Source organism: Geotrypetes seraphini, chromosome 11, assembly GCF_902459505.1.
Source record: "Geotrypetes seraphini chromosome 11, aGeoSer1.1, whole genome shotgun sequence".
Classification (NCBI taxonomy): Eukaryota; Metazoa; Chordata; class Amphibia; order Gymnophiona; family Dermophiidae; genus Geotrypetes; species Geotrypetes seraphini.
In genome coordinates, this window is record NC_047094.1 from 141249550 (window position 1) to 141263438 (window position 13889).

The 13889-nt window shown below is 41.3% G+C and overlaps 1 protein-coding gene across 10 annotated transcripts in view; it reads left to right on the forward strand.

The window, feature by feature from the left end:
• The window catches only part of RALY (RALY heterogeneous nuclear ribonucleoprotein), a 345686-nt gene that overhangs the window by 289525 nt on the left and 42272 nt on the right, over positions 1-13889 (forward strand). For all 10 annotated transcript variants that reach the window (XM_033962663.1, XM_033962667.1, XM_033962666.1 and 7 more), the window contains one exon: positions 9398-9445. In XM_033962663.1, the coding sequence (XP_033818554.1) occupies positions 9398-9445 (48 nt within the window). The remainder of the gene's footprint in view (positions 1-9397; positions 9446-13889) is intronic.

Sequence of the window (13889 nt, forward strand, 5' to 3'; positions counted from 1 at the left end):
CTTTCCAGTGTTTCTCTATTTATATCATAAATAAGGTATATATTGCCATCTGATGGTGAAAGTAGGAAACTCTGACTAAAGGTAGTTTAATTGGACTTTTTGAATAGTATATGCAAGTCCTCTTTTCACCAACATTATCTCTCCTCTGTGGCCACTGGCACTTTTGTCACAAGTACGAATCAGCAACAGTAAAGGTTGGCAGATCTGAGCATTAAAAAGTACTAATTGTCCTGATTATAGTGGATTCCATTGAAGCAAATTAAAGATGCAATTATCTCATTCTTTGACCCCAGTATTGTAAACCACTTCCAGTCACAAGCTGAACTAACCCTGGCTATTCAATGTTGGGGCATACATGGCTCCTAGCATTGAATATCCAAGTATGTCCACTGACCCAGAAGTTAATTGGCTGATAGACTGGTGCCCAGTTAACTCAGCATACAAAAGTGAGACGGCTGATAAAGATAAGGCTGAATTGCTTAACAAATATTTCTGTTCTGTGTTCCTAGTTGAAGGGCCGGGAGAAGGACTGCAGAAGACAAAAGCAAATAGGAATGATCCATCCTGAACAAATTTCAGAAGAATGTGTTTGTGAGGAGTTAACTAAACTAAAAGTGACAAAATAATGGGGCCGGATGACATACATCTGAGGGCACTGAAGGAACTTAGAGAGGTGATGGTAGCTCTGCTGGCTGAACTTTTCATTGCTTCTCTAGAGCTGGAAATGGTACCAGAGGACTGGAGAAGGGTGGATGTGGTCCCTCTTCACAAAAGTGGAAGGAAGGAAGAGGTAAGGACCTATAGGCCCGTAAGTCTGACTTCTGTGGTAAGCAAATTAATGGAAACACTTTTAAAACAGAGAATGGTCAAGTTTTTGGAAACCTGTGGATTACAGGACAGGAGGCAACATGGCTTCACTAGAAGTAGGTCTTTTCGGACAGATCTGATCAAGTTCTTTGACTGGGTGACCAGACAATTGGATAGAGGATGTGCGCTAGATGTGGTGTATTTAGATTTTAGCAAAGCCTTTGACAGTGTTCCACTCAGACGTCTAATAAATGAACTGAGTGCCCTTGGAAAGGATCCCAAAGTGACAGGCAGGGTCAGGAACTGGTTGAGTGGAAGGCGACAGAGGGTAGTAATCAATGAAGAGCGCTCTGAGGAAAGGGATGTTACCAGTGGTGTGCCTCAAGGTTCTGTTCTTGGGCCTGTTCTTTTTAACAGTTTTATAAACAATATTGCTGAAGGGTTGTCAGGTAAGATTTGCCTTTTGCGGATGATACCAAAACCTTCAATAGAGTAGACACACCGGATGGTGTGAATAACATGAAGAAAGACCTGGCGAAGCTTGAAGAATGGTCTGAAATTTGGCAGCTAAAATGTAATGCTAAGAAATGCAAGGTCATGCATTTGGGCTGCAAAAACCAGAGGGAACGGTACATAAGAACATAAGAATTTGCCGCTGCTGGGTCAGACCAGTGATCCATCACGCCCAGCAGTCCGCTCACGTAGCGGCCTCCAGGTCAAAGACCAGTGCCTTAACCGAGACTAGACTGCGTTCGTTTTGTTTCAGCAGGAACATGTCCAACCTTGTCTTGAATCCCTGGAGGGTGTTTTCCAGAAGAGCATTCCAGTTCTCTACCACTCTCTGGGTGAAGAAGAACTTCCTTACGTTTGTACGGAATCTATCCCCTTTTAATTTTAGAGAGTGCCCTCTCGTTTTCTCTACCTTGGAGAGGGTGAACAACCTGTCTTTATCTACTAAGTCTATTCCCTTCATTATCTTGAATGTTTCCATCGGTTTATGGGTTGAAGAACTTATGTGTACAACAGAAGAGCGGGACTTGGGTGTGATTGTAAGTGATGATCTTAAGGTGGCCAAACAGATTGAAAAGGTAACGGTGAATGCTAGAAGGATGCTAGGTTGCATAGGTATGGCTAGTAAGAAAAAGGAGTTATATCAGCCCCTGTATAAGACTTTGGTGAGACCTCATTTAGAATATTGTGTACAATTTTAGAGACCGCACCTTTAAAAAGATATAAAAAGGATGGAGTCGGACCAGAGGAAGGCTACTAAAATGGTATGTGGTCTTCATCATAAGGCATATGGGGACAGACTTAAAGATCTCAATCTGTATACTTTGGAGGAAAGGCGGGAGAGGGGAGATATGATAGAGATGTTTAAATACCTACGTAATGTAAATGCGCATGAGTTGAGTCTTTCATTTGAAAGGAAACTCTGCAATGAGAGGGCATAGGATGAAGTTAAGAGGTGATAGGCTCTGAAGTAATCTAAGGAAATATTTTTATACAGAAAGGGTGGTAGATGTATGGAACAGTCTCCCAGAAGAGGTGGTGGAGACAGACTGGGATAGGCACATGGGATCTCTCGGAGAGAGAAAGAGATAATGGTTACTGTGGCTGGGCAGACTAGATGGGCCATTTGGCTTTATCTGTCATCATGTTTCTATGTAAACTGAGTGCCCTTGGGATGGGTCCCAAAGTGACTGACTGGGTTAGGAACAAGTTGAGTGGAAGACTACAGAGGACATGTCTGGGGGATCCAGATGACTTTTCAAAACCAGGCACTTTTTCCAGATATGTGCATTCTTGTGACATGGAGGAAGCTGTGACTTGGGAAAGAAACCCTACCAGGTCATTTTTAAGAGATTCTGGAGCAGCATTCTTTCTTCTGAAACCAAAAGATCAAACAGCCTTCCCCAAAGATGTGAAATAAAGGGGGGAGTGGCCAAGATGGCGGCAGAGTTGAATCCTGTTGTGAGGGCAGATGAAATATCTCTTTTAGCCCTGTGTGCTTAGCAGAGGAGTACAAGCAGTGGAATGGACCTTATGAGAAGTAAGTTTTGCAGTAGCTGCAGAGGTACTTTGGCTTCAGAAGTTGGACTCCATAGTAGCCAAGTTAATTGGAGAGGTAAAGATTATGTCTGATAAATCTGAGGACTTAGTCAGAACGGACAGATTCGGGAGGATGTTAAACAATTATTGAATTGAGAAAAGTTTCTTCATATTATATCTTTTGAAAAATTTTAAAACCTCATTATTTTTATTGCTTTATTATACATTTGCTGTAATGCATCCAAGAATACATATTTCAGACCTTGAAAGGTAAATACACTCTCAAATGGACTTTTCTTTTTTTCTTTTAAAAAAGATATTTCCTAGTTCAAGGACTCAGTTCTTTAATTGCAAAAATGTCCAGAAATCAAACAATCACTGACCACAAGAAAGCATAGATTTATGAAGAAAAACAGTCCTTCAATAAGTTTATCTAATCTGCTTCAGTTAAAGACATGGGGAAATGATTTTAGCACACATACAAAGGTTTGTATTTTCAAAAATTCTTGATTTGTGTTAGAAAAAGGCACCTGCAGAAAATGTAGGGACAAGTCTCTGTAGGTACAGTTTCTGGAGGCAGTTCTTGAAGTGAAAATACATTCATCCTAAATCTGTACCTGAAGCCTTGCAGTAATGAGTGCAGAGTGCAAATTAACAATTTCTGCATATGGAAAGCACTTATAAAATTAGGTCATTCCTTAAAGTACATGCAGTGCAGTCAGGTGTCAGAAAGAACTAATCCAGTGCTTGACCAATAATGCAAAAAAAAAAAATAAAAGGGAAATCATCCATTTAGTGCACAGGAAAAACCTGCATAAGGGCACGCTAAGCCACTTTATACCACATGTTAATAAAAGGACCCTAAACGTAACTGGACAAATTGGATCGCATAAAACTCAGTCCTGTCTTTGTCAGTTTTAGGCAGGTAAGTTTTGTATATCACACTTAACCAGATAATAAATAGCTGGCCATAGAAACCTGGATATTCAATGTTGATGCCCTAGTCACAGCCTAGCATTGAATATCTAGGCATCACACCAGCAACAACCAACCAAAAGCTGACCACTATCGACTGAATATTTAAGTGAGGCTGAAAACAGGAGCCTAACTTTTGAGCATCAAAGCCAGGATTTCTAGAGAGGGTGAGTGCTGGACTGCTGTTCGGATAACAGCTGGGTTTAAGCACCTGCCAACTGACATTAGGGAACTGTCACCGACTGGTTAACTCATGTCTCGGTGGCTAAACAGTGATTATCACCGGTCAAAATGCTCAGTTAGCCAGTTCCAGTGCTGTGACTGCTTAAGTCCCAATGTTCAGAACTTAAGCGGCCAGGCTTAGCAGGCAAATAAGGTGGTCAGTTAAGTCTGAATGTTGCCTTAATCGGCCCTACACTAGCAGCACTGAGAAGGCTGAAGTGGCCCGCCATTGAATCTATGAGTTGAACATAGCGTTGTTGGCCACGGGCTGGATATCAGACACCTCTCATTGGTTGCACTGGTACAGCCTGGAGCTTAGAGATGTCTGTAAGGTGCAGCGGGCTTGTATTAGAGCTCGTAGCTCCAGCAGTCACATCGATATTATGTAATACTATTCTGCTAGTTATTAGGCAAGCCAGAGCAACTCTAAAAACACTTAAATGTCTCTTCTAAACAATAAAAACCTCAAATCAATAAACTGATTGTAAGACCAGCTGGGACATACTAGAGGTGAGGGAAAAGAAATTGCACAAACTCCCTTCTTAAAAGATTTAGACTGATGTGAAGGCTAGTCCAACATTCTGTTTGTTGATTTGAGCTTTTTAATGTTTAGAATAGGCAATTAAACATTTATATCTATTGAAACTTTATTTTTTTGAATATGTTTATCATATTTTATTCTATGTGATTTCTATGTCGATTAAACTAAACTAAACCTTGGGTTTATATACCGCACCATCTCCACGAATGCGGAGCTCGGCACGGTTTACAGGAAGAAGGATGAGAGAGGAACTACAGTGGAGAGATTAAAGAGTTAGGTGTAAAGGGGGAAGGTGAGAGGCCTAAGAGGGGGGAAGTGTTACAGTTTTGAGAATAGCCAGGTTTTTAGGTGTTTGCGGAAGAGTTTAAGGGGCCCAAATACTAAGTTGTTTACCGTAGTTTAACATGGCATACCACGAGGAGCGCTGAGGTGTCTCATGGTAATTTTTGCATGTGTACATGTAAACAACATGCGATAACATTTTTTGATTGTTTCCCAGAGGGGGTAGAGTGGGAGTGGCTATGCAAATCAGTTAGGGCATCTGCATGTCCACATGTTAACCAATTAGCAGAGGTTTAGCGCATGAGTCTCTAATGCCTCCAAAATACATGCTGGTAAGGACTCATATGCTAATGGCCATGTAATAATAGTAGAATTAGCATATGGCCATTGATGGAAATATCAGAAATTCGGCCATTTTCAAGCTGCAGCAAAAAGTGATCTTAGCGAATGAAAAAGACCCATGTAAGGAAGCGCTAAAGCAGGGGTAGGAAACTCTGGTCCTTGAGAGCCGTATTCCAATCGGGCATTGAAAGCAGTGCATGCAAATAGATCTCATGCATATTCATTGGGGAAATCCTGAAAACCCGACTGGAATACGGCTCTCGAGGACCGGAGTTCCCTACCCCTACGCTAAAGCAACATTATGTTGTGGCTTAGTAAAAGAACCCCTAAGTTATTTATTAATTGATTATAATTGCTTCCTACCTCTCTCATCGCACCTTTGGTGTTTGCGCTGGTGGGTCCTCCTTTGCTGCTATCCTGCCCAGGGCTCTGTCTTAGGACCTCTTCTCTCTTCCCAGTTTTGCCTGTGTGCTGATGATTCCCAGATCTTCCTCTCTACACTCAAGATTTCACCTAAAGTTCAAGAAAAAGTCTCAAACTGTTTGGCTGACATTGCTGCCTGGAGGTCCTGCTGCCAACTGAAACAAAACATGTCCAAGACTGAACTGCTCCTCATCCTTCCTAAACCCTCTGCTCCTCTCCCTCCATTCTCCATCTCTGTTATTATTTCTGTCTCCTCTGCTCGTAACCATCTTTGATTCTGACCTCTCATTTTCTACCCACATCCAACAAATTGCTAAAGTCCGTCACTTTAATCTCTACAACATCACCAAAATTTACCCCTTGTCCACTTTCGCATAACCTCTTGCTTAGACCAGTGATTCCCAACCCTGTCCTGGAGGAACACCAGGCCAATCGGGTTTTCAGGCTAGCCCTAATGAATATGCATGAGAGAGATTTGCATATGATGGAAGTGATAGGCATGCAAATTTGCTTCATGCATATTCATTAGGGCTAGCCTGAAAACCCAATTGGCCTGGTGTTCCTCCAGGACAGGGTTGGGAACCACTGGCTTAGACTACTGCAATTTACTTCTAACAGGTCTCCCGCTGAACCTCCTCTCCCCCCTGCAATCAGTGCAAAACTCAGCCGCATGACTTATCTACTGCCAACCTTGCTACACTCACGTTACCCCTCTCCTCAGATCACTGGCTCCCTATCCACCTTCACATACAGTTCAAACTCCTATTACTAACTTACAAGTGTGTCTGTGCCACAGCCTCTCAATATATGTCCTCTCTCCTTGTACATCTCCCCAAGAATTCCATTCCTCAGACAAATTGCTTTTATCTGTACCTTTCTCCTCCACTTCCAATTCCAGATGGCCCCATATGCCTTGGATAAGCTACCTGAGTCCATACGCCGTGCTTCTTCCCTTGTTCATAAGTAAGCTGAAAACATACCTATTTGAGACAGCCTTCAACTTATGACCCTACTCTCATAAGAATATAAGCCGTGCCTCTGCTGGGTCAGACCAGAGGTCCATCATGCCCAACAGTCCGCTCACGCGGTGGCCCATCAGGTCTAGGACCTGTATAGTAACCTATCTATCTCCTTCTATCCCCTTTTTCTTCAGAAAATTGTCCAATCCCTTCTTGAACTCCAATGTCCTATCACGCCCTCTGGAAGCGCATTCCAGGTGTCCACCACCCTTTGGGTGAAGAAGAACTTCCTAGCATTGGTTCTAAATCTGTCCCCTTTTAATTTTTCCGAATGCCCTCTCGTTCTTGTAGTTGTCAAAAGTTTGAAGAACCTGTCCCTCTCCACTTTCTCTATGCCCTTCGTGATCTTGTAAGTCTGTATCATATCCCCTCTAAGTCTCTGTTTCTCCTGCAAAAATAGCCCGTCTCTCTAATCTTTCAGTGTATGAAAGGTTTTCCATACCTTTTATCAAACGTGTCGCTCTCTTCTGAACCCTCTCGAGTATCGCCATATCCTTCTTTAGGTATGGCGACCAATATTGGACGCAGTACTCCAGATGCGGGCGCACCATCGCCTGATACAATGGCAGGATAACTTCTTTCATTCTGCTTGTAATACCCTTCTTGATTATTCCCAGCATTCTATTCGCTTTCTTAGCGGCCACTGCGCATTGTGCCGACGGCTTCATTGTCATGTCAACTATTACCCCCAAGTCCCTTTCTTGGGTACTCTCACTCAATAACAGCCCTCCCATCATGTTGCTGTACCTCAAGTTTCTGTTTCCTACGTGTAAGACTTTACATTTCTCTACATTGAACTTCATCTGCCATCTCGTCGCCCACTCCCCTAGTTTGCTCACTACCCCAGCCAGGAGTTTAACCATCCCCTCTAACTGTAACCCTACCCTGGCATTTAGATTGTAAGCTTATTCGAGCAGGGACTGTCTCCTATGTGACTCTGTACAGCGCTGCTCATGCCCAGTAGTGCTCTAAAAATAATTAGTAGTTGTAATATTTAATTTATCTTAGTACAGTATCCTCAATGCAGCCTTTTGTAGGACAGAATGTGGGGACTTTAGACTTTCTATGCAACCTACTCTGCTTCCTGCATCAAGTTCACAAGGTGTGACACAATCAGAATGGGTGTATGTGGCTGAAGGTGAGGGGTGGGGTTGTGTTTTATAAAAACACACACATAAGCCCTCAAAGTTATGCACAGAAGTTTCATGAGCTTCAGAAAAAGGGTAACTTTGTACACCTCCCTATCCTCAAGCAACACCAATTTTGTAAGAGGAACGAGGACAAAACTAGCCTAACCTATGTGCTTTAGTGATGGCTTAAGTATAGGATTTAACTTCCCCATGAGTTTGGGGGGATATTATCCAACTGTACATAAGAACTGCCATAATGAGCCAGATTAAATGTCCATGAGGTCTCCATCCTGTTTGCAATAGTGGCCAACACAGGTTACATGTAGCTGGCAGAATTCCCAAAATAGACAGATACCATGTTGCCTATCCCCAGAGTTCCCCATTCTACCTGGGTAATAGCGCTTTATGGGCCATTCTCCAGAAACTTATTTTTAATATGAGGCTACTGCGCAGCGCCGCGTGAGCGGACTGCTGGGCACGATGGACCTCGGGTCTGACTCAGTGGAGGCATTGCTTATGTTCTTATTAGTGTTTTCCTGGCATTGCAAAGACTAACCAGTCTGTAGTACTGCGAGTTGAATAGTGGTTTAACAGATATGCATTTCTGGCTCTTTATTCATTTTCTATTTTGTTGCTGCATTGAACAATTTTAACTTTTATTATCCTCTGCGTTACTGGTTCTGCTTTGCACGTTATTTTGTGCTGCCCTATGGGTGATCTTTTTGACCAGGAGAATGCTATAAGTCAAGTGATAAGACCTGTGCTGGCCTTGGTGTCTCAAGAGGTTTATCAGTTTAGTCATTATACTTTCTTCAATCGTTTACAATCAGGGTACTTAAAAATGAATTTTGAGATCTACACAGAAGGATAAAATATTTAAATTAAGATTAAATACATGGGATCAAACAACATATAAACTTTCTCGACCATTATCGAGCGTAGGCCCCCTGAAATTGTAAAATGTTACTCTCTTTCTCTGCTCCTCAAGCCTGTCCTTCCCCATTATTGAACTGTTTTTGCAGATCACTGGTTCCCAAACTGGAGGTCAGGACCCCTACTGGGGGTAGGGGGGGGGGCGAGACATATTTAGTAGATACTAGGGTCAAAGAAACAGGGTCACTTCCAATCCCTCTGGAGTTATGCCCAGCATGTCCAGTAGCCAGTGACCTTTTACAGCCCATCCCCTCCTTCATAGACTTCCTAATAGACTGGACACCCATGTAGAGCAATGGAGTTTGTGAGTGCACACTGACTCACAAGCCTTGTGTTGTCTGCCTCAGTTAAGGAGAGGAAAAAGTGGGGGGAGAAGGAAGGGAGGCCATCATCATCTGGGGTCATGTGGCGTTTCAGTCATTAAAATGGAGTCAAAGAGCTTCCTAACATCCTGGAAATCTTATGTGGAGCCGATTTTCCAAGACTTCCACCCAGTCTAACCATGCTGTCTCCTCACTGATTTGCTGAAGGAGGTAGAACTCTCAAAAGGTAGTTGCAGAACTTTGGAGTAAGTTCAGGACAAAGGTTCGGTGTTGTAACTTTGCTTGTTAACCCTTATTCAGTCCAAAATCAATATGACTCTATCTATAATTTGATCTTTCCTTTCTTTACAGTGGCTACGACTTTGATTATGATTACTACAGAGATGATTTCTATGATAGGTAAGCATGAAGGGGTTCAAGCACTGTGGGAGGCGTTAAGAGTTGATGGAAAGTCACAGTGAACATCCTTTTTTTATTCTATTAATCTGTATTCAGTGGACAATGGTAACCATCCAGTTGATTTAGACATGAGCCAAATAGCATCAATCTTTAGCAGAATAAATGAAGGGTTGGACAGTGCAGGGAAATCTTCATGGGCAGCTCGAAAGATGAAGATTTCTAAGCCACACTAGTCAGTTTTCAGAACTGGCTTCTGTGTCCAGTTCCTGACTTGTTGACCTATGGTAGCCAGCTGGCTGAAGCAGTTGCTTATATTCTGAAGAAGAGATTCAGAGGGTTGTAGCTGTTACTATTTGGCTTGCTTAACTTTACTAAGATAAAAACAGCATACTGTGGATGTGGATGTTCTACATAAGAACATAAGCATTGCCTCTGCCGGGTCAGACCAGGGGTCCATCGTGCCTGGCAGTCCGCTCCTGCGGCAGCCCTCCAGGTCCATGACCTGAAAGTGTTCCCTACCTAACCTAAAATGTCCATACCCTGTTCGCTCAATGTCCTGTAAGGTAAACCTCTATCTGTACCCTGTTATCCCCTTCGCTTCCAGGAAGTCATCCAATAAAAATACAAATAAGTGTCTGAATTAGTAATACACGTATGATTGTCCTGACGGACCCTACACGGTCCGTGGTTCGGTGAAACCACCTTCCTCAGGAGTTCGGATGATGTAGGGTACAAAGATAAAAATATGAGCAAAACAATGTACGTGTCTTTGAGCATAAAACCTGAAAATGGCTTGAAACTAGCAGAGTGGCGCATAAAATCGCAGTGAGAAAGGGTCCGTCGGGACCATCATACGTGTATTACTAATTTAGACTTTTATTTGTATTTTAATTGTGAAGAGCGAATAAAAATCATCTTTCAGATCATCCACATCCACAGTGTGTTGTTTATGTCTTTGGATTGTTTTTACTGTAGATCATTGGGTCTCCCTTTTTGGTTTGGGGTTTTTGTGTCATTTACAAGTGGTGTATGGAGTTGCTTAAAGCATCATTCCTGGTATTTGGCTAAAGTAATCTAGGGCTGTTTTTCCACAGTTAAAATTTGTAATTGTGATTAATATCATAATTAAAAATAATAATCTTCAGTTAACTTCTGCTCTTCCCCTCTCCCCCCCCCCCCAGGAGTCTAGCAGTTCTCTGTCTCCCTCCCCTACTCCTCCTCCGGCCATTTGGTAAACCTGCCTGTGTTACAGGTAATGCCTGCAACACTAGCAGGCTTCTTTTATCAGCCCCAAGAGCTTTTCTGCAGTCATGTCTTCCCCTCGTGGAACTAGGAAGTTGCATCATATAAACATTACAGCAGATAAAGGCCAAATGGTCCATCCGCAGCATCCACTATCTCTTCCTCTCCCTAAGAGATCCCCCATGCATATTAGTTAATTTTTAAAAAATAATTTATTTTCTGTATATCCTACAATTCTATGTGGATTACAAATTATTCAGGCTCAATCATTTTTCCCTAACTGTCCCGGCAGGTCCCACTCTTTCTAATGTACCTGGGGCAATGGGGATTAAGGGCCGAGGCTATAAATGATCCACATTTCATAGCATCAGTGAATGAAATTGAATCATATGCCTGGTCTTCATTTGTTCTTGTTGTGAAAAACTTTCTTGGCAACAAGAAGGCAGACAACTACACACAATTAGTAGAGGATAGGCTCTTTCATTTAAACAGGCTTGGCTGTAACATGAGTGTTAAAGTCCATTATCTGCACAGTCACTTAGATGGCTTTCCAGAGAACTTTGGTGACTTAAGCGAAGAGCAAGGTGAAAGATTTCACCAAGACATAAAAACAATGGAAGCCAGATGGGATGCACAATGATGGCAGACTATTGTTGGAATCTTATGCGGGATTGTCCTGGCAGATCTTACAAAAGGAGCTTCTTGTGTGTCAAATGACTGGAAAGTTTATTTGCTTTCGGTATGAAATAAGTAGATTCTAATGGTGTACACTTTTCCTTTCATTTTTAATATGTTTCCTTCATGCTTAAAAGATATTAATTTAAACACTACATTAAAATATCCTGGTTTTTTAATGGGTAAGCAGAGTGAAGAGAGGTATATGTCACATGTTCTGTATCTCAAAAACTGGATCCGTTAGGAGAAAACTGGTGCCATTTTTGGAATCAGCAGGTCAAATATATCCAGAAACAGGTCTAACATTTGAGACAGCAAAATGAGTGTTGGCCAGTGTTTTCTATCCCTGAAGCAATAGTGACACCTAGAGGCCAATATAATACAGTGCAAAACTTTTCAGTGTATGAAAACCATTGGTGTTTTCTACATTTCAATATTTGTTTAATTGCCATTTTCATGAAGAGATTCACCCAAAGTGGTTTATAAAGCATTGAATAATAATCAGGTACCTTTAAGTATTTTTCCTATCTGTCCTGGCTGGCTTACAATTTAACTGTGGTACCTGGGACAATGGATGGTTAAGTGACCTGCCCAGAGTCACAAGGAGTAGGCTGGGATTGAACTCAGAACCTCAGGCTGCTGAGGCAGCAGCTCTAACAACTAGGCCGCTCCTATGCAAAATTTTCTGAAATAATAATAATGAGTGAGGTGATTAAATTTGCTGACAACACACAGTTATTCAAAGTTGTTAAATCACAAGAGGATTGTGAAAAATTACAGGAAATTGGGCATTCAAATGACATGTAATCTGAGCAAGCCACTGCTTACCCTGGATTGGTAGCATGGGATGTTGCTACTCCTTGGCCACTGTGGAAACGGGCTACTGGGCTTGATGGACCTTTGGTCTGACCAAGTAAGGCTATTCTTATGTTCTTATTTGAGACAGACATGGGGGAAGCCGCTGCTTGGCCTGGATCGCAAGCATGGAATCTTGATACTCTTTGGGATTCTGGAATGTTGCTACTCTTTGGGTTTTGGCCTGGATTGGCCACCGTGGGCTTGATGGACCTTTGGTCTGACCCAGTAGGGCTGTTCAAAGTTTCAAAGTTTATTATTTTTCTTGATTAATCGCTTTATCTAATTCAAAGCGATGTACATAATAAAAAATAATTAAAAGAAAACATACAATACAAACTTTAAATACTTACAATGAATAATATAAACTACATTACATTGGGTAAGAGGGGTTTATGAAATACATTTGTCGAATAAAAGAGATACATAGGAGAAACACAAAAGGGGAAACATTAAAACGATTGGTACAAAAATATAGGAATTATTGGTTTGAATATGATTAAATTAAGTATTAAAAGCATCATTGAATAAAAATGTTTTTAATTGTATTTTAAATTTTACCAAGTCTTGTTCATTACGTAAAAAAATTGGAAGAGCATTCCAGGTTTGTGGGGCTGTTACAGAAAATATAAATTGTCGTCTGGTGTTTATAAATTTTAATGAGGGAACCGTCAGTAAATTTTGATCAATAGATCTTAATGTTCTAGTTGGTTGGTACGGTATTAGCAATTTATAAATGAAAGCAGGTGTCTTATATAGTAATGTCTTGAATGTAAGTAGACAAAGTTTATACGATATTCGATGGATGATAGGAAGCCAATGAGCGTTTTTTAGCAGAGGGGTAACGTGATCGAATTTTTTAGATTTAGTTATGACTTTTATGGAGACATTCTGGATAATTTGTAAGTGCAAAGTGATGCTTTTGGGAGGCAGGTTCCCAAACTATAGCCATATGATGCAAGGTTCCACATTAGGAGTCACCACCAGGATACGTTAAAACTCTCTGTTCAGTGTACAGTGGCAGCTAAGAAAACAAATAGAATGTGAGGAATTATTAAGAAAGAACGGAAAACAAAAAGGAGAATATTATAATAATAACTTTATTTTTCTATACAGCCAACACCCAAAAAGTTCTAGGCGTTTCACAGAATAAAGAGGACTAGACATTCCACTCCCTATCGTGCAATTTTGGACGTTGTATCTGAACAAAGATATAGTGGAATTAGAAAAGGTACAGAGAATGGCAACAAAAATGATCAAGGTGATGAGATGGATTCCCTCTAATGAAAGACTAAAGAGGCCGAGACAGCTGAGATATGACAGAATCGGAATGGACTGGAACAGGGAAATACAAATTGGTTATTTGCTCTTTCTAACAAGAAGTTACTACAGAGGAAACCTTTCTTTACTCAAAGCAGAGCTCATTTCCAGAGGATGTGATAAAACGAATTCGGCTAGCTAGGTTTAAAAAGGGTTTGGACAAATTCCTGGAAGAAAATTATTGCAGCATGGAATCCCGCTATTGTTTTGCGATCTGATTCTACCAGGTATTTGTCACTTGGATTGGCCACTGTTGAAAATGGGATATTGTCGAACCCAGTATGGCTATTCTTATGTTCTTAGCTTCTAAAGTAGCTCATTATGATTTTTTTTCTTTTGGCACAGTAATTAT